This window comes from Stenella coeruleoalba (genome assembly GCF_951394435.1).
Source record: "Stenella coeruleoalba genome assembly, chromosome: 1".
NCBI lineage: Eukaryota > Metazoa > Chordata > Mammalia > Artiodactyla > Delphinidae > Stenella > Stenella coeruleoalba.
Genome location: NC_137169.1, coordinates 415,060 through 433,019, shown reverse-complemented (window position 1 = coordinate 433,019; position 17,960 = coordinate 415,060). Strand labels below are relative to the sequence as shown.

The window sequence follows — 17,960 nt, the reverse complement described above, 5'->3', positions numbered from 1 at the left end:
GTCCCAGGCTTGAGGGGTCGACTCAGGCCCTCTGCCCCTCCCCACACAGGCTCTGGGTTCCTGACACCCCACCCCAAATCGGTGCTGAGGACCCGGGCTGAGATGAGGGAGGAAGCCCCCACCTCCACCAGGCCCTTCTGGTGGGGCCTTGGCTCTGAGGAGGCGCGAGGTCACCAGCCTCGTGGCTTTGGAAGGAGGCAGATGGCCACAGGAGACCTCTGGGAGAGGGAAGTCACGCTTGGGGAAGAGCTGGCCCTGGACTCATCTGGGCGTGAGTGCGAATCACAGCTTTGCCACTCATCGACTGTATGACATTGCCCAAGTTACTCAACCTCTCTGAGCCCGTTTCCTCAGGTACAAAGTGGGATTGAGTTTCCTCGAGGCTCAGAGGTGAGACCAACTGATGTCACTGGGCCAGTGTCAGAGCCCCTCCTTCCTCCTCCTGAGGCGGCCACCCCAGAGCCTGCCTTTGGGAGGGCAGAGACACAGAGACTGCGTCCAGTGGCAGTGAGGCCAGCAGCCCCCTCCTCCCTTCTGGGCCCGTGCCCTCGCCTGCCTCACCAGGCCCCTCCAGTCCCTGGAGGAGCAGTAGGTGGTGTCTGGGGCGGGACAGGGCTTCCCCAGCTCCCTTGACGGCTGTATGTTGAAAGGATTAGAGAAGGGAAAGGCGGAGGGCCCCCGTCCCCCGCCCTCTCCCCAGAAGGACGGCTGGCCCTAGCCTTCAAGTGGTGGCCTTCACCGAAGCTGGGCCTAGAGGCACCAAGGCGTCCCTTTGCAGGCCGGGGCTGCCCTGCAGACTGCGGGTGCCTGGGCTCCACCTCCACCCTCAGGGACAGCTCAAGGTTGGCCCTGGGGGAATTCCAGTGCAACAGACGTGAAGTCTGAGCTCATGGGCTCTGCCCGTGTGTGTGGGATTCCTGGGGGGTGGGCAGGTAGGGGCATCCTCCCCGCCCTGGAGCTGGCCCATCTGGAGTCCACGCCCGCCGGAGGGTAAGGGGCCTCCTCGGTGCAACTGCAGAAGCTCTCCATCCGCCAGGCATTGACCGCAGTGGCAGGCAGGGGCTCCTGCCACCACAGAGGGGGCTCCGGCTGGCTGCGGTGGGCAGAGTGCGTGACGCTGCCCGTGTGCGGCTCAGGGTCCGGCCGTGGGTCTGCCCCACACCTGCATTTGAAACACTCTGGCGCCTCAGGGTGGCCTCCCTTGTAGAACTCTCCGTGAGCTAGAAACAGCTGGGCCCACCCTGTGTGGGGATGGCAGAGCCCGGGTGGGGGGGAAGGCGGGGGAGTGAAGGGCAGGCCGAGCTATTTCCTGAGCGTGGCAGCAGGAGGTGGGGCCTGGGGACTGTCAGCCTCCCCAGGAGGAGGGCGGGCCAGCACCGGGGGACACTGGGGGCCAGAGACGTAGCAGGCTGGCTTCCCACGGGCCGACTCGCCTGGTGCTGGGCCGAGGGACGACGGGCACTCCTTCTGCTTCTGCCCTGGGTCACGGGCCAGCCCTGCAGTGGCCGCTCAGATCCTGCCTGAGGCGCCCTGGGTGGGCCAGACTCGGGGGCGAGCATGGCCGCCCTCCCGCCCTCTGCCAGTGGCCACGGCTACACCCGTCAGGGCTTGGAGTCCACCGTCAATCGCCACGTGGTCAGTTACCCCGTTGACCGGTGGGCTATTCCGAGAGGCAGTCAGGGTCGTGGTCAGGGGTGAGAACTTGGGGTCTGAACTGCAGCTCTGCTGCACGGAGCCCTGTGCTCTGCCCAGAGACGGCCCCTCCAGATGGGTCCTGGCTGACGAGCACCACCAGCCTCACAGCCGAGCCGGCAATGGCACAGCCTGTGTGGGCACCCCCAGCCCCACTCACCAGGAAGGGTAGTGTGTCGGCCTGCCCAGCTGCCCAGCCCTCCCTTTTCCAGAACCCCACCTGTGTGCCATCCTCGCGTGCCCCCCAGTGTTCCCCAAGGCAGATGTGAGGTGCACATGACACCTCCAGGCCCCGTGGTCAGGGCTGTCTTGATGCTGTCCCAGTGGCAGCACCCTCTGCTCCCCGGGGCCTTCCCTGGCCGCCCCACCGCCCTGCTCTGCCTCCCCCTCCCCCAGGGCCAGGGAGGGGGCCGTGGGAGCGGAAAGCCAGCCTCAGTGCGGCATCCACGGTGCATAATGACCCTATTGATGGGCTGGGTGGAAAATTCGGTCGGGAAACAGTGCAACACTTTTTATGAGGACAGCTCTCCCCCTGGGCAGGGGCTGGGCAGGCTTCCCACGGCGGACCCCACCTGGCACAGGTTCTGGCGGGGCTCCGGGTCCCACGCGTTACCGCAGCCACACAAGGCCACCCAGGACTCGATTCTCAGGGCCCCAGGTGGTTCGGTCACTGAGGCCCGGGGACGCAGAGTGCCTCCCGCGCTCTCCTGCTAAATGGGCACAAGAACTGGGCCCCCCAGTCCGCACTGGGCCGATCCTTTGAAAGGGGGCCGGCGGGAGGGTCGGCGTCCCAGAGAAGTCGGGCGGGGCTCACGCCGGCACCGCGGGGGTCACCCTCTAACAGAACCTGTCTTCCCGCGGAAGGCCGGGGTTCCTAAGGAGGGGAACGTGCTCGGTGGGGGGCCCCGGTCCGCTGCGGCTGCTGACTCTCCCCGGGGCCGCCAGCCGGACAGCGTTGCGGCTGAAGGATCAACCGGAGGGCCCCAGCTGTCAGACCAGACGTGCAGAAGGGCTCGGGCCCCGCCCCGCGAGGCTGCAAGCCACTGCCCATGCGCTTACTGTTTCCGCTTCCTGGGGCGGGTGGCGGCTCCGAGACGCAGGCGACGTCCGCCCGGCCGCCTAGAGAGGTCGCCCCCCGGCTAACCGCGCCCCGGAACCGGAAGCGTGGATAACCCCGCCCCGCGAACGGCCATCTTGGAAGCAGAGGCGGAGGCGGCGGCGGCGGCGGCGGCGGCGGCGGCGGTCGGGGTGGGCTCGGTCCTGGCGCGGTGCAGCTCTGCGGCGGGGGCCCCACTCTCTCGCTCCCTGCTCTGGCCTCGAGCACGGCGAGCCTGAGCGCGGCGGCGGCCCACGCGCGGCGACGGGGAGAGGTGAGCACGCGCCGCGGGCCTGTGCCGGGGCCTCGGCCGCGCGTCCGCCGCGCCGGAGCCGGCCCGAGCGGCGGGCGGGGGGCGCGGGGCCTCCGTACGGCCCATCCCCGCCCCGTCCGAGCTCGCGGGGCCCGGCCTGGAGCTTCCGTGCGTGGAACCCGATTTCGGTTACGGCGGGGCGTCCGGGGCTCCGGGCCGGCTCTTTCTCCCTCCGGCTAGCTTGGGGATTCGGGTGGTTACACGGTTGGCGTCCCACGGAAAGGCCTCCCGTTAGTGGCACACTTGCGGCTGCCGTCAGGACGGGCCGGCGTAGAGCTTGGTTCGTAAACTGCTCTGGGAATCCGTGTTGGGATGGGGTGACTGCCGTCCAGCCCGCCGCCGCTTCATTCCCGAGCAGTTAGGACTCCAGACCGCCCCTTATGTCCCCCCAGCAGTGAGCGTGCCTGGTTGACGCCCTTGGGGTGGTAACTGAGAGAAAATCCGGGCGGTCAGAGTGGGACGCTCCACGCCGGGCGGCCGGAGTGGGCCCTGGGCCGGCTCCTCGCCTGTGCACGCCCGCTCTCTCGTCTGGCCATGTGTAAGCGTCTCGCCCCTTTTCCAGTTAGTACCACTTAGTTGGTCTATGTTTAGTTCCCATCCATTCCCGACCGCACGCGGGCCCAGGCATGAAACACTTAGAGAGGTCAGGCCCCAGCCGGTGGAGGGGGCGGCGAGCGGAGCTAGTGAGGGCGGTGGTCGCGGCTCTGTTCTTTGGAGGTGCGAGACCCTCGGTGTAGGCTCGTTTTCGCGGACAGGAACTTAAGGGTCTCGCTTGATTGAAAGGTCCCGCGTGTCTGCAGGCACCGTTGGATCTCGGCACCTAGAACTGGCGCTCAGTCATCCGCACACTTTGGCCGCGCCGATCTCTGGCAGGTGCGGGGGTGGCGGCGGGGCGGCCCCCATCAGCCCCGGGCCTCCGTCCGGCCTGTGAAGCAACCCTGCTGGTGAAGGGAGAGAATTCCGTGCGAGTCCCGGGCACGGGTGTGTCACGTGCCCTCTGGCGGGTCAGGCCAAGGTCTCGTGCCGCACAGTCACTGGAGCACTCAGCCGCCGAGCGGGAGAAAGGGGCGGGCGGCACGTCTGTCCCCCGTTGCCTCGGGCTGCCCGCCTTCAGCTTCTCTGCCCTGCGGTTTTGTGCACGGGCCCTGTTTCTTGTTCTGTTCTGTTTTGAACGTCTGCGCCCTGTTTCCTTCAGCGTGACACGCCTTACATGCTCTCTCCGTGGGGACGTGGCCTGAAGGGCCCTTGAGGAGCGCTTCATGGCCTGTGGAGGCGCCTGGTCGGTGCGCACGGGCGGATTGGGAGAGGCCGGCTCACCGGAAGTCACCCGGAGGGGCCTGAGGGCGCTGCGCAGAGGGAGCCCTTTCCTTTGAGGGACCCGGTAGCTGGACTGTAAGTCGGCTTTGGAAGCAAAAGCGAGAGAAAAGTCCGTTTGTGCCCAGGCGGGCAGGATCTGTTTTATTTATTTTCTGTGGCCGTGCGCTACCCTCTGTGAAGCACCCAGCTGGCCGCTTGACTGAGGCCCGCACGGCTGTATCTGAATTACCCAGTGAGCCGGTTTGTGTCGGCAGAGTTAACTTTACGGCGAGCAGTTAAAGGAAACGAGTCCTGGGTGGTGGCCCTACTTTTGGACTGTTGCTGTGTTTGTCACTACACATCGCCCCGGTCCCCTTGGCTTCTCCGGCCTTTGGGGCGGTGCTGTGGACGGAGTGCTCCCCCCAGGCTGGTCTAGCCACCTGCGAGGGCACAGCAGCCAGTGGTGTCTGCGGGGGCCTGGCGGGCACCTGTGCGGAGCGGAGCTGGGTGGCATGGAGGCGCTTGACCAGGGCCTCGGCGAGTTGTCTGCCAGTAGAGGCTGGAGCGGGAAGGGGCCGTGTGGCTGGGATGAGGACGGGGTCGGCTCAGGCCATGTCGGGGGCCCTGGGAGTCGGGCGCTAGAGGGCGGTCTGGGGCTGCTCCGGAGAGCTCTTGGCAGGTGGTGGAGGTGTTGACGTTTATTTGCTTAGTTCTGGGTGCCTCCTGAAGGGCTGCGATCAGAATTGTGAGATGAGAAGGGTCATCCGACTTCAGCGAACAGGATGGACTGAAATGGAGGGAGACTGCGAGCCGGGAGGCTGGGCGGAAGTCTCGAGGTCTCTGACGGGCAGAGCAGCGGGCCCTGCATCAGGGGTGTGTGGTGGGGCTGGGGAGAGTGGGGGTGAATGGGGATCCGAGGTTTAGGGGCCCCAGAGTAGGAAGCAGGGCTGCGCTGTGATGCGTGTGGCGGGACCACTGCGGGTACCCCGGGGGTGCAGAGCGAGACAGCGAGCCCTGGTCGTCGTCTGGTGGGGAGGCTACTCTGAGGAGGATCCCACTGGGCAGGAGTCCATGGCCTCTGGTGCAGCGACGTGGGCAGAGGCTGATGGGAGGGAAGGGGCATGCAGAGGCCCCGGGCTGAGGTGAGGCGGGGCCGGCCCGGTGCGGGGAGTGGCTCCAGGTGGAGACCCTGGCCACTGTCGGCGGGACAGGTTGGGAACTCGGGCAGAGTGACTCCTCCCTCACTGCCCCCCATCCAGTTGGCCTCTCCTCTAGCCTGGACACTCCTGTCCATCCTGAGCTGCACACCCTGGTGTGTTCTCTGTCTCCACCATGTTTTACACCAGTGGCTTTCGTGCTTTATTTTTAGCAGTAGAACTTTTTTGCTTTTGCACCTTACGTTGTGAGAAATTCTGGTAGGTTAAGTGGATCGAGCTAGAGCCGTCGTGGTGCCCGTGAGAGTGGGGAGCCCTGTCTTGCGCGTCCCCATCCCGCCCTCCCGCCTCTGGGGCAGAGCTGAGGTGTCCCAGGGCCCCCTCAGGTCTCTTGCCTTGAATGATGCCTGCTTCCTCCTTCCCTGTCCCCAGCCTTCAGTGCTGTCCTGTGCCATCCTGTATGTCCCATGGGTCGCATCCATCCTCTGCTGGGCCACCAGAGTGACCTTTCTAACAGAAGATCTGATGTGCCTTAAGGTTTGGGCCTAAAATCTTTGTGGGCACCGCTTGATGGCCTGGCCTCGCATCCCTGGTTGGCCTCATCGGCCGCTGTTCACTGTGTTTGGCTCCTGCCGCGGTGACCCAGTGATGTGTCCTGGACGCAGGACACTTCCTTATCTCTGCCTGTCCAGCTGCCGCTTCCTGAGTCTCTCTGGGGTCCCCGTCTCTCTCTCCAGTCCCAAAAAGAGGCTCTTTCTCTGCTCCTCTGTTGCTCCCACCCACCTGTGGCCAGTGGTAGGTGTGCTGGAAAATGTTTAACAGCGGGCATCAGTGGGCCGTGGCGGGGGAGTGGCACCGCCCAGCACGGCACTGGGGAGATGCTCACGTGGCAGGCGGTCAGGGCCTCCTCCCGCGACCCTTGCAGATAGAGCTCTCTCTCCCCGTGGAGGTTCTTTGAAAACAGGAGTGTGGCTGCAGGGTTTTTCTTAACCTTTCTGTCTGACGATGTCGTGTCAGCGAAGATCCTAGCGGGCAGACAGGAAAGGGGACTCCGCGAGGCCCGCGGGTGTCTGAGGGCTCAGGCAAGTCAGCGCGGCCCATGAGCCTTGACTCTGGGTGGCGGAGGCTGCCTGTAGGGAGGGCGGCAGGGAACACCTCTGTCCTCGTCAGCATAGACCTTTGTCTTCCACAGATGAGCAGCAACAGCGCTAAGAGAGCACCCACAACAGCGACGCAGCGCCTGAAGCAGGACTACCTCCGGATTAAGAAAGACCCCGTGCCTTACATCTGTGCCGAGCCCCTCCCTTCCAACATCCTTGAGTGGTAAGGCTCTGCATCCTCCTTCGCCCACACCACCCGTCACCCAGCTTCTCGGGCTGGGCTGTGTGGGCCGGATGGGCCGTCTTGGCGCGGGGAAGGGGCTCCTGTACCCTTGGCAGGTGTGAGTGGACTGCGAGGCCTGTGGACGCTGCCCGGGTGTCTTCACGATGGGCAGCAGCTGGGGGTGTGGTGGGCTGTCCTTGGCCCCTGCCTGCTGGGGCCAGAGAGAGGGTCCTTCCTGGGGGAGGCTTTGGGGCCTGCAGGCCTCGCGGCTGTTGGAGAAGCTACACGTTTAGGCTCTCCTTCTCTGCTCTTTGCTTCTTGGTGCTGTGAGGCGCCCTGTCTTACTTTGGCGAGTTGGTGACGGGGGGACGGGTCCTGATGCTCCAGCTCTGTGTTTTGGGAATATGCATTTCATAGTGATTGTCGCCGTGTGGTAGAAGAGCTGCTCCTACCAGGTTTGCTGGTGACTTTGTGAGAGACAAAGTGTAGGGCTGAAATATCAAGGAGTGTTTTCTCCTTGTTATGTTTTGTTCTTAACAAATACTTAAAAACTTTTTTGAAATTCAGAGAAAAGAGATCTGAGTTAAAAAGCATTTTCCAAGTTGGACAGGTGTTCGAGGATTCTGGGTCTGCGTTCCTCCCTTGGCTCGCAGAGAAGGGCCAGCACTGGCAGGTGGGGCAGAGGGTCTCAGCGGGGAGACTGGCCTTGGCATGTGGGGGAGGCATCAGTGTCGCAGCAGAGCTCTCCCTGCCCCCAGACGACAAAAACCAAGCGTGGCCCCCAGGACGTAGTTGGCAGGTGGACAGATGGGTCCCATGGCAGTCTAGGGGAACATCCTCATTGTGTGGGCCCCTGCTGCATGTGAGTCGAGTCGGGTCCTACGCTCCATCATTCGTTAGGAGGACCCGCTGCAAAGGAAGAGGCGCAGGGCAGAGTCCATTGGAGACTGGACACAAGCTTCCCCTCCCCTGTGGCCAGCTGTGACAAGCCCTGTGAGGTGTATCCACCAGGGAAACCCTTTCGGGACTGAGCACCAGGGATTTCAGTGGGGTGGGTCACGGGCAGCTCTGCCTGGTACCCGCCAGTGTTCCAGACTCCCAGCAGGACAGCAGGCTTCCCTTCAGCATTAAGTACGTTTTTTGCACAAATAGTTGAGATGCATTGGGGCGATGAGAACCCTTTGGAATCCAGTTCCCAGACGCTGGCTGAGGACAGCAGTGTCAGGCCTGCTGCGTGGGCTCTTCTGCTCAGCTGTGGGTGTCTGTTGCTTCAGCTGGGAGAAGAGCGTGTTTTTTTGGAAGATGCCTGTCCTCCAAGCCTTCCTTGCTCTGCTGCCCCAGGGCTGCTGGGCGCTCTCAGAGCCCTGCTCACCGGCCCTTCCCGGTGTCCTCAGATTGGGCACAGGAATTGGGAGCAGTAACAAATTAAGGCCACGTTCCTTGGTGTGTTCCTGGTCTGCTGACACGGGACGACAGTATTTTTTGAGTCAGACGTTATCAGGCAGCAGGGGGTAGGGGTTGTCGCAGCGTCCTGGTGGGAAGCAGTGCCCGAAGGGGCGGTTACTGACCTGTGCTCAGTGTGTCTGGTGTGGTATTTTTGGTTAGGTCTACTTTCTTCTTTGTGCTTTTCTGTCTTCTTTGAAGATTCATTAGCTCAGGGACTTCCCTGGCGGTCCAGTGGTTAGGACTCTGCGCTCTCACTGCTGAGGGCCCAGGTTTCAGCCCTTCATCGGGGCACTAAGATCCCACTAGCTGAGAGGTGCGGCCAAAAAAAAAAAAAAATCATAAGTTCAAATGCTTCTTGACGTAGAGATGAAGCCTCGTTTATTCACGTGGAGAGCAGAGTCCATGGCGGCTGGTGCTCCTGGACTGAGGCTCTCTGCGTGTGAGGACTTTGGTGACAGTCACGGGCTGTCCCTGTCCCTCCTGCTGGAGGGCAGCTGCTCTGAGGTCGAGTCTGGTTCTTCCAGGACGTCAGGGCCGGGGACCCAGCCTCTGCGTGTCTCCAGCTGTTCCCGGGTTAGCTACTGCGTGATATTTGGGCATGCTGAAAAATACCAGGTTTCAGGTACGTCTCAAGAATAAATTGTGAAGTTAATTTTTTTTTTTTTTTTGCGATACGTGGGCCTCTCACTGTTGTGGCCTCTCCCGTTGCGGAGCACAGTCTCCGGACGCGCAGGCTCAGCGGCCATGGCTCACGGGCCCAGCCGCTCCGCGGCATCTTCCCGGACTGGGGCACGAACCCGCGTCCCGTGCATCGGCAGGCGGACTCTCAACCACTGCGCCACCAGGGAAGCCCGTGAAGTTAATTTTTAAATCGTCGGTTGACGGTTAGAGAGGATTAGCTTTTTGCATATTGTGTTGTGGATACAGAAGTACTCTGTGGAAAACTTGGGAGACACAGCCTCTCTGATCCCGTTACAGAGCGGCTAACGTGCCAGCAGCTGGAGAAGCTGCAGAGCTGGGAGCTGGGTAGCTGGTCGGGTTCACCCTTCAGCTCCCCTACTGAGCGTCTGTGAACGTCTAGTTGCGGGTGGGCGCTAAAAACCCTGGCCTTGGAGTGACTCAGACTTTGGAGAACTTGCCGTCCCCAAAGCCAACTCATTTTCTTCCCTCCCTCAGGCACTATGTGGTCCGAGGCCCTGAGATGACTCCCTACGAAGGTAAGTCTTTGCCCTGAGTTAGAGGAACAAGTGGCGGCGTCTGTGTTCAGAGCTGCCCTTGCCTGAGAAACACCTATTTGTAAATAACACTGTTTCTGGTTTGGATGTGCGTGAGGTAGACCGCACGCGTGTGGAGCCCCTTCTGGTTTCCTACAAGTCATAGAGGGGTTTGCTCGGTTTGGTTTTGCCCATGTACCTCCGTCTTCAGGGGCTGCTGTGAGTATCGAATTTACCCAGCCTCTGACGTCAGTGGGATCAGAGCTGAGAGAACAGACGGGGGAAAAGTAAGACTAACATGTGTATTGTTGAAGGAAAGAAGGGTCATTTCCTGAGTGCTCACTCTGTGCTGAGTCCTCTGAGCTGAGGGGCGGGCCCCTGTGCGGGTAGGACCCTGAGGTGTAGGGGGCTGCAGGGCCTGCCGTGGTCAGGTGATGCTACCCAGCATCCTCTGGTGTTTGCAGACAGATCTCGGAGCTGTCAGTCAGTGAGCCTCCAGGGGCCCGAGGGGAGCCTGGCGCCAGCCTCCGGGTGGTGGAGCCTGGGACAGAGCCGTGGCCAAGTGGGCACTCTAGTCCCTGGGTCCTGATTTCGGGTGGCCGGAGCAGCACACTTGTGTCTTCCTCCTGGGGGCTTGTGCATTCGATTCCACTAGAGGACCCGTGCTACTGGGGAGGAAGTGTGGGTGCTCTGGACGCCCAGGAGTGTTGTGGGTAGTTGGGAAGACAAGTCACTAGCCTCGTGGGACTCTTGTGGCCCAGGAATCCCTGTTGGGGGACGACCTGCCCTAGGGAAACAGTGTGCAGAAGCGTATCTATAGGGTGGATGTGTCATGACCACAGGGTAACGGGCTCGGCGATGGCCTTGCGTGGGGGTTCCAGGAGAAGGGGCGGAAGACAGGCTGCAGGACAGCTCGCACAGCTCATGTTAAAACGCTTACGAAACACACGATACGTTTTTAGCGAACTTGGACAGACACCGAGAACGAGCAGTGTTCTCTCGCGAGTAGGGTTAGGCCTGGTTTCAGAGTTTTCTTATTCTTTGTGGTTTTAGTGTTTAACGTACAGTAGAGAACACTGCTTACTAATTGTGTGATGAGAGCCCCCCACACACTGAGCCCAGGACCAGCCAGAACTGTTGGTGGCGTAAGTGAGGCTGACACCTGGGCAGAGGGTACAGGTGGCAGGGAGAGGAGAGGGCAGCCCCGAGCGAGCGGTGTGGTGGCTGGGACTGCAGGAGACCCCCGCCCACCCAGCCCCTCTGAGCTGGATGAAAGGCTCTCCTTTTCCAGACCCAACCTTGTCACTTTTCCTCTCATTTGCCCCATCTGTTCTCCTGTGTGTCCCTGTTGTTCCCGGTCTAAAGGCTGGGAAAGTCCTCATCCTCCTTGTAAAGCTTTCCTTCGGAGACCAAAGCTTTTCCTGCTGCCCTCCCCCTCCTCCGCTGCACCCCGCCCACACGCTGCCCTTCTCCCCTCAGCACCTGCTGTTGTGCCCTCTCCCGATGCCTGTCCCCTCCTCAGCTCAGGGCTCTGCTGTCTGCAGTGCCATCCTCTGCTGACTCTGTTCCCATCAGGGTCTCGGAGGGACCCTCAGAATTGCCGCCTCTGGTGGATGGCTCTCAGGCCTCAGGGTCTGGACCTGTGTGGACTCTGGCTCCCTCCTCCTTTGCTCCTCTGACTTCCGGATGCTCTGACCCTTCCCTCCCACGTCCACGTCTGTCTGGCTCCGTGTCGGTTGCCCGCTGACCTGGTCCTTGCTCTGGGCTCTGCCGGTGCCAAAACCGTGACACTAGTTTCACGGTTCCGGTGGGCTTCCCGGTAGTACACGAGTGTTCATCTGTGTCTAGAGGTTTTACAGCATCCCGTTAAAACCCTAACAGAGGTTTTTGTAGGTGAGCACAGGCTTATTCAAAAACTGCTTCTAAAACTTATGGAAAGGCGAAGGACCTAGAATAGCTAACATAGTTTTTTAAAATCATAAAACTGGGGGAGTCACCGTGCCTCGTTCTGAGACTCTGCGGTGTCTTTGTGTGGACCGGATGGTGTGGCCGGGGCGGGTCCCGGGGTGGAGCAGGGCCCAGGGATCGCCCCGCACAACTTCTCTGTCAGCGGGGCGGGGCCGGAGGTGCCTGGGGTTCCAGGCGCGGTTCTCCTAGGCCTCCTCCCGGCCCGGTGCTCACAGTCTTGTCTGTCTGTCCCGGGGCTCAGTGCCTGTGGACACTTGGAATGAAGCCGGAGGAGAGGCCCAGGGGCCTTTCACGCCCTTGGATGCACCTCCCGGCCCGGGACGGACCCTCTGAGGTTGGGAGTGTGCGCCTGGGTGCAAGGAGAACTGCCGGCCCCGCCACCGTGGACCCTGCTCATGGCTCTGCCTGAGCCCCTCGCTGTGCTCGGCCGCGCCTGGAGCCCTTCCCTCTGGGGACTGGTGGGTGGTGCCGACGGGTCCCCTCTGGATCAGCCAGGCGGGGTCGCCACCCCCCACCCCCCGCCCCCGACTGAACGAGACGGACAGTGTTCCTGTGGTGTGAGCCCACTGCTTCCCGTCACGACCGCGCCACCATGGTCTTCTCTGGGCCGAGCGCCTGTTCCCATCTCCTGCGCTTTTTCCATTTGGGCTTTTCTCAGTACTTGTGGGTTGCAGGTGTGCTTCGGCGTCGCTTCTAGAGTTAGTCCCTTGCTGGTGGGCTTGTCTGTGTGCCGAGCTGTCCTCGCAGGTGACACTGGTCTCAGTCACCCCTCCACCCCCGACAGTGAGAGTGGAAGCGAGAGCACACCAGGTAGCTGGGGTGCTGCAGCCGTACAAGGCGGTGGGAGGCCTTGCCCTGGTGGGGTGCTGGAGCGGAGACCTGCAGGGCTGGGGGGACAGCTGGGAGTGCCAGTGGGAGGACAGGGCAGCTACCCCAAGCCTCGCTGTACGTGCACACATGCACAGACACGCACACGTCTCTGGGAATCCTGTGAAACTCACGTTCTGCCCCGCCGGTGTGGGTGGGCCCAAGGCTCTGCATTTCCAACAGGCTCCCAGGTGCCACCCTGAGAGCAAGGGGGTGAGGCCTCCAGTGGGGACGGGATGGTGGGACCTGGAGCTGGGTGGGCAGGGATGGAAGCCAGGGGTCCGGTGAGGTCACTCCAAGCTTTGGGGGCTGCATCTGTGGGAAGGTGGGGCTGCTGGGATTTGCTGATGGAGTAGGTGTGATACGGGAGCAGGGGACCCCCAGAGTTTAGTCTGAATAACTAAGAGGACGGAGCTGCTGCTTGAGGGAAGAAGCAGGAATTCCATCTTGTACCCGTCTGGGGCAGTGTTGCCGGGACGGTCAGTACGCAGGTCTGGAGTGGGGGAGGGTCTGGAGGTGCCGGGAGGATGCCAGAAGGAGCCGGGTTGGCCTTGAGGAACGGTTGTGAGGCCTGAGATGGGGTCCCGTAGCCCAGCGGGGATGTCTGGTGACTTCAAGGTCAGGAATTTTACATAAAGGAGGCGGAGCATCTGGCAGGGCTTGGAGGGGAGTGGGGGGGGGGGCGGGGGGTCAGAGTTTTGTGTTTACTTGTTTTTAAGGGGGGGGAAATGATGGTGCGTTTGCCTGCTGCTGGGTGTGGTCTGGTGGAGGAGAGGCAGGTGGGGCAGCAGTGAGGGGACCGGAAGAGCTGCCACTCGCGGGGGTGGACGTGGGGCCAGCGAGGAGCCTGGAGGTTCTGTCCTGATGCTCTGCTCTCGGGGAGGGGGGCACGCGAGGGTGGAGGAGGGACGTGTAGTCGGCAGTGGGGGTAAGGGCCCCCCCTAGGTTGGTGGTCGTGAGCCCCAGTGAGATGTGTGTGTTCCAGGGATGGTCGGCTGGTGGGTAGCGGGTGGGGACACCTAGCTGGGCCGGGCCGGGACCCTGAGGGCAGTGAGGGCCTGTCGCGCTCTGAACAATGACAAGGCTCCTTCTCTGTTCTGATACAGGTGGCTATTATCATGGAAAACTAATTTTTCCCAGAGAATTTCCTTTTAAACCTCCTAGTATTTATATGATAACTCCTAATGGAAGATTTAAGTGCAACACAAGGTAAGGCGTCCAGGGTGCTTCTGAAGTGGGACTGGGGTCCTGAGGAGTGTGCACCCCGCTGACTGGGTCCCTTTCTTCAGGCTGTGTCTTTCCATCACGGATTTCCACCCAGACACGTGGAACCCGGCCTGGTCCGTCTCCACCATCCTGACGGGGCTCCTGAGCTTCATGGTGGAGAAGGGCCCCACCCTGGGCAGCATTGAGACTTCGGACTTCACAGTGAGCTGGGGGCGGGAGGGGGGCAGTGCGGTTGGTCTCCACAGCTGCTGTACCCAGTCAGGACAGCGACTCCTTGATATCGGGCTTTCATTTCTCTCCCGTTTTAAGTAGGGGTCAGGTCTAGCATCGTCAGTGGATGATGCAGGAAGGTGAACAGCCTTAGGAGACCACACGTCAGCTTGTCACGAGGAGCATGCTTGTGGAGTCCTTTCCACACCAAGAAGACAGCAGCCCTCGACTGTCTGTCAGTGTGTGTTTAGATGTGAAAGAATTGAAATTAGCCTTCGGGCTGATATTTCTTCTTTTCTCTTCCTAGAAAAGACAACTGGCTGCACAAAGTTTAGTGTTTAATTTAAAAGACAAAGTGTTTTGTGAATTGTTTCCCGAAGTCGTGGAGGTAAGAAAGTGAAAGTTGGCCATTAGTTTTGCTTTCTCCATGTCAGGGACACTTTGATTCAATACTTTCCACAGAGAACATGTGCTCCTGTACTGCAGACCGGGAGTGGGGGGGTGTTTAGGTGCAAAGACCTGACCCTCTCCTCTGGGGTCTGGGGGTTGGATGGTGGGTTGGAGACGGGGAGAAGTCGGGGGAAGGCCGCTGGGCCTGTCGAGGCCCTGGGGGGCCAGGGGTGAGGGGCAGGGATGCTTGCTGGTCTTGGTGCCAGAGCAGACAACCTAGCCATGAACGGGAGGCTGAGCCACACGCAAGTCGGGGCCCTGGTGGTTCAGAGTAGCTCGGACCTGGCTCGGTCCTAGCTCGTGAGGCGTAGGCTTGGCGGATTTGGCAAGTCATGTGGCCTTCACGTCTGTTGAACAGGATTAGCAGCGGCACTGCCTCCGAGGGCAGTTGTCAGGACGAAACGTGCAGCCGTTGCCCGCCGACCCTGCAGGGTCTCTGTGGTAGACCGCAGTCCCCTCCCTAGCCCTGAAGGAGCTGGCTTGTTTCAACCAACCCTTGTTTCTTGCTGTTTTTGTCTTAGGAAATTAAGCAAAAACAGAGAGCACAAGACGAACTCAGTAGCAGACCCCAGGCTCTCCCCTTACCAGACGTGGTTCCAGACGGGGAGACGCACCACGGCCAGAACGGGCTTCCGCTCCTCAACGGGCACGCGCCGGGCGCTGGGCCGCACCTCGCGGGGCTCCAGCAGGCCAACCGGCACCACGGACTCCTGGGCGGTGCCCTGGCGAACTTGTTTGTTATAGTTGGGTTTGCAGCCTTCGCCTACACGGTCAAGTACGTGCTGAGAAGCATAGCGCAGGAGTGAGCCGCCGCCACGACCAGCAGAGGTGGTCGGAAACGAGGGACGCTGGGCCCGAGCTCGACGTGGGCTGGCTGGACGTGCCGCCGAGCACTGGGCGGGCCTGCCTGACTCCTGGGGTTAGCTTTTTAAAAACCTTCAAAAGGAAAACACAAACCAAAGTGTGTAGTTGGATTTGGAGACGTGAGACTCCCAGCCCCCATTGTGCCCTGGCGTCCGTTGGGGGCTGGGAGGCTCCATGTCCACGAGGGGGCCTCACGCTTTGGTTTTATAGCTTATCTCCCGTATTGTCTTTTGGATCTATTTTAGTAATCTGTTTTTCATTTTATTAGATTTGGTCACTTAAAAATATAAAACTTGATGCCTATCCAACACTCTGCGTGCGTTCTTAGTGTGGAGCTCTGACTCGGCAGGCAGTGCCGGGGGCCTGGCAGGGTGGCTGGGGGCCTGGCAGGGTGGCCCGGGGCCCGCTGGCCGGGAACAGCCATGGGTGGGTCAGGGGATTGGGCTTTGGCATTTGTGTTTACTTAGAATGAAGCAGGTTCCTCCTGGGAAAAAGCACGTGTGCTCTGTTTTGCTGAAGTTGAGAATCTGCTTCCTTTCTGACCACAGGCTGTCACCGGGGCTGAGCTGTGCGTCCTGCGCGGTCGCGCTGCTGGCTTTCTCTCACCCCCATGGCTTCCTGCGGGCTCCCACTGGCTGCGCTAATGGAAGGAGGAGACCCCCCCAGCGGGCCCCTGGGTCCCACCCGCCGGACAGGCTCTGCACACGTGGGGCTTCCCGCACACGTGGTCCAGCTCTTTGGTTTGCCCTGGAGACAGGCTCACACATTCCCTTTCACAGCGGATCCGTGGCCGGTTCTTAGAGGCTGGCCGCCCGGGAAGGACACCCGGGTTCAGGGGCAGCGCCGGTGGGCGCCGTCTCAGACCTGGGGCCTGCGCCTCCTGGATCGCCGACGTCTCCCTGTTCTCGTCTCTGCTAATGACATCCTGCACGGTGTTTGGAAGGCGCCGTGTCCGGGCGCGCCGCACGACACCCTGTGGCCTCACCCAGAGGCCGGCAGGGAGGCCGCGTGCAGCCCGGCGTTGGTGCATCTTCCACGTTCTTTGTTTTTTGATCAATTTATTTAAAATTGCTCTTTGATTTACTGCTTGTATTCAACCCGCTCTTGTGAAAAACAGTCTTTCATTTTGTCTTTGTTCCTAAATTTTGTGCTCTTGGGGTCTGTATACCACAAGTTCCTCTCCACCCAGCACTGGGTAGCCCGTGGGCAGCTGGGTGTCCTGCGACCCACGGTGGACCCCGGTGGCGGGGTGGTGCTGTGCTGCTGGGCCCGGACCCCGACGGGTGCGGCTTTGCCAGGCCTCCCTCCGTCCACTGCTGGCCCGAGGGTGCGTCTGTGGAGGTTGGTGCCCCTTCCAGACGCACCGCGTTTCCTGAGGTTCTTCGGAGGAGGAACATTTGGGAAATAGAAATTACTTGACAAGTGTTTTTTCTTTTGTGTGTGTGAAATCTCAACTTTTAAAAACTTCAGTCAGCGGTGGGAGCAGATCTGTGCTGTACAGAGGCTCCCCCTGGCGCCCGTGGCGGCTTGCTGTCTGATGTGACCCCCGAATAAAAGATGACCTTGTCCTGTTGGGCCTGTGTCTCTCCCTCAGAAGGTTCTCCCAGGCCCAGGTTTGGGGTGTCACCTGGCAGGCGCAGCTCGGAGGTCTCGGTCTGAGGCTGTTGCGGCTCCCCCCGGGCGGCGGGCAGACGGCCTGCTGAGGGCTGTGCCGGGGCTCCGAGGTCCCGTCCTCCCCTGCGGAGGCGGTGTGTCCACGGTCGGGTCGCGGGCAGCTGGCCTGAGCCTCCCCGCGGGCAGCCGGTGGCTGTGGCTGGGAGGCGTGGATGCCTCGAGCAGGCTCCCTTTGGTCCAGCCTCACTGGGGGAGCTGGGACCCACAGGACCCACGGGCTGGTGCCGGAGCCTGGCGCAACTGCCATGTCCATGTGGCCCAGGCCAGCGGGACACAGGTGCCCAGCCTGGGACAGGAGGGGTGTGTCTGGCAGCCCCCTGGCTGGCTGTCGGCCGCAGGTCACGTGGAGGGTCCCAGCGGGGACGGCGCAGCGGAGGCTTCTGTACCATGACCTCCTCGAGACCTGGGCTCAGCAGCCGGACCCCCACAGTGAGTTCAGGAGCCACTGGGGCTGGCCGCTGCCGTCCTGGGAGGTGACCACCTCCACCTGAGCCAGGAGGGAGGGGCCAGGTGTCCTCGGGCAGATGCTCCTCACGTTGTCCCCCCCAGCTTGTGTCTGGGGCGGGTCTGCCTGTAGCTGCCGACTGTGGACATGGCCTGGGGCCGGGGTCTCCTTCCCCGTTGTTCCTGCTGGAGTCTGCCAGTTGCAGGGGGGGGTGTCATGAGGGTCTCCTGTGCTGCCCTCCAGGGTAGTGAGCCGTGCCACCTTCCTCAAGGCTGGGCTGCAGGCAGCAGCTCCTTGACGGCCAGCCACAGCTCTGACGGCCCGTAGCCCCAGGCTGCACCAGCCGAGGGGTGGCTGGCCGTGGGGGTCCTGCCTTAAGCATCGAGCCTCCACCCGGGCCTCCACTGGAGCCTGTGGGTGCCACCTGGCTACAGCCGTCTTGCTGCCTGCAGCCCAGAGGTGAGGAAGGGCCCCAGCTCCCCCTGGGGACCCGCCCACTGTCACTTGCTCTCCTCTGCTGCTGACTCGTCTGGCTGTGCACAGCTACTGGGGGGACAGTCCTGGGGACTGGAGAGCACAAGGGGCCCGGCTGAGTTGAGGGCAGCCCCTCAGTAAGGGTGGGCCCTGTGCCCCAAGAAGAGGAGGGGGCAGAAGGGGTCTGGGGCAGCTATGTGCCACACCTTTCCTCCGAGGTCAACCAGTCTCCCCTGCTGGCCCCGCT

General features: G+C 61.8%; 1 protein-coding gene across 3 annotated transcripts; it reads left to right on the top strand.

Moving 5' to 3' along the window:
- The first annotated feature begins 1,724 nt into the window (after positions 1-1,724).
- UBE2J2 (ubiquitin conjugating enzyme E2 J2) lies at positions 1,725-17,297 on the top strand. Of its 3 annotated transcripts, XR_013824335.1 has the most exons (8): positions 1,725-3,062; positions 6,744-6,874; positions 9,497-9,537; positions 13,476-13,578; positions 13,659-13,797; positions 14,114-14,194; positions 14,778-15,175; positions 15,669-17,295. XR_013824335.1 is itself a non-coding variant. In XM_079900566.1 (7 exons), exons 2-7 carry the CDS (start codon positions 6,744-6,746, stop codon positions 15,060-15,062), a joined length of 780 nt encoding a protein of 259 aa, XP_079756692.1. In that variant the 5' UTR covers positions 1,725-3,062; the 3' UTR covers positions 15,063-17,296. The 3 variants fall into 3 exon arrangements, 2 of the variants coding, with proteins under 2 accessions (XP_079756692.1, XP_079756693.1); XM_079900566.1 differs by having other exon boundaries at positions 14,778-17,296; XM_079900567.1 differs by lacking the exon at positions 1,725-3,062 and adding an exon at positions 4,311-4,493 and having other exon boundaries at positions 14,778-17,297.
- The last annotated feature ends 663 nt before the right edge of the window (positions 17,298-17,960 follow it).

Excerpts from the sequence above, each read along its gene's own strand:
- UBE2J2 (XM_079900567.1), top strand. The coding sequence starts at position 6,744 with ATGAGCAGCAACAGCGCTAAGAGAGCACCCACAACAGCGACGCAGCGC. Across the intron at positions 6,875-9,496 it reads CCTTCCAACATCCTTGAGTG|GCACTATGTGGTCCGAGGCC; the intron begins GTAAGGCTCTGC and ends TCCCTCCCTCAG. Across the intron at positions 14,195-14,777 it reads TGTTTCCCGAAGTCGTGGAG|GAAATTAAGCAAAAACAGAG; the intron begins GTAAGAAAGTGA and ends TTTTTGTCTTAG.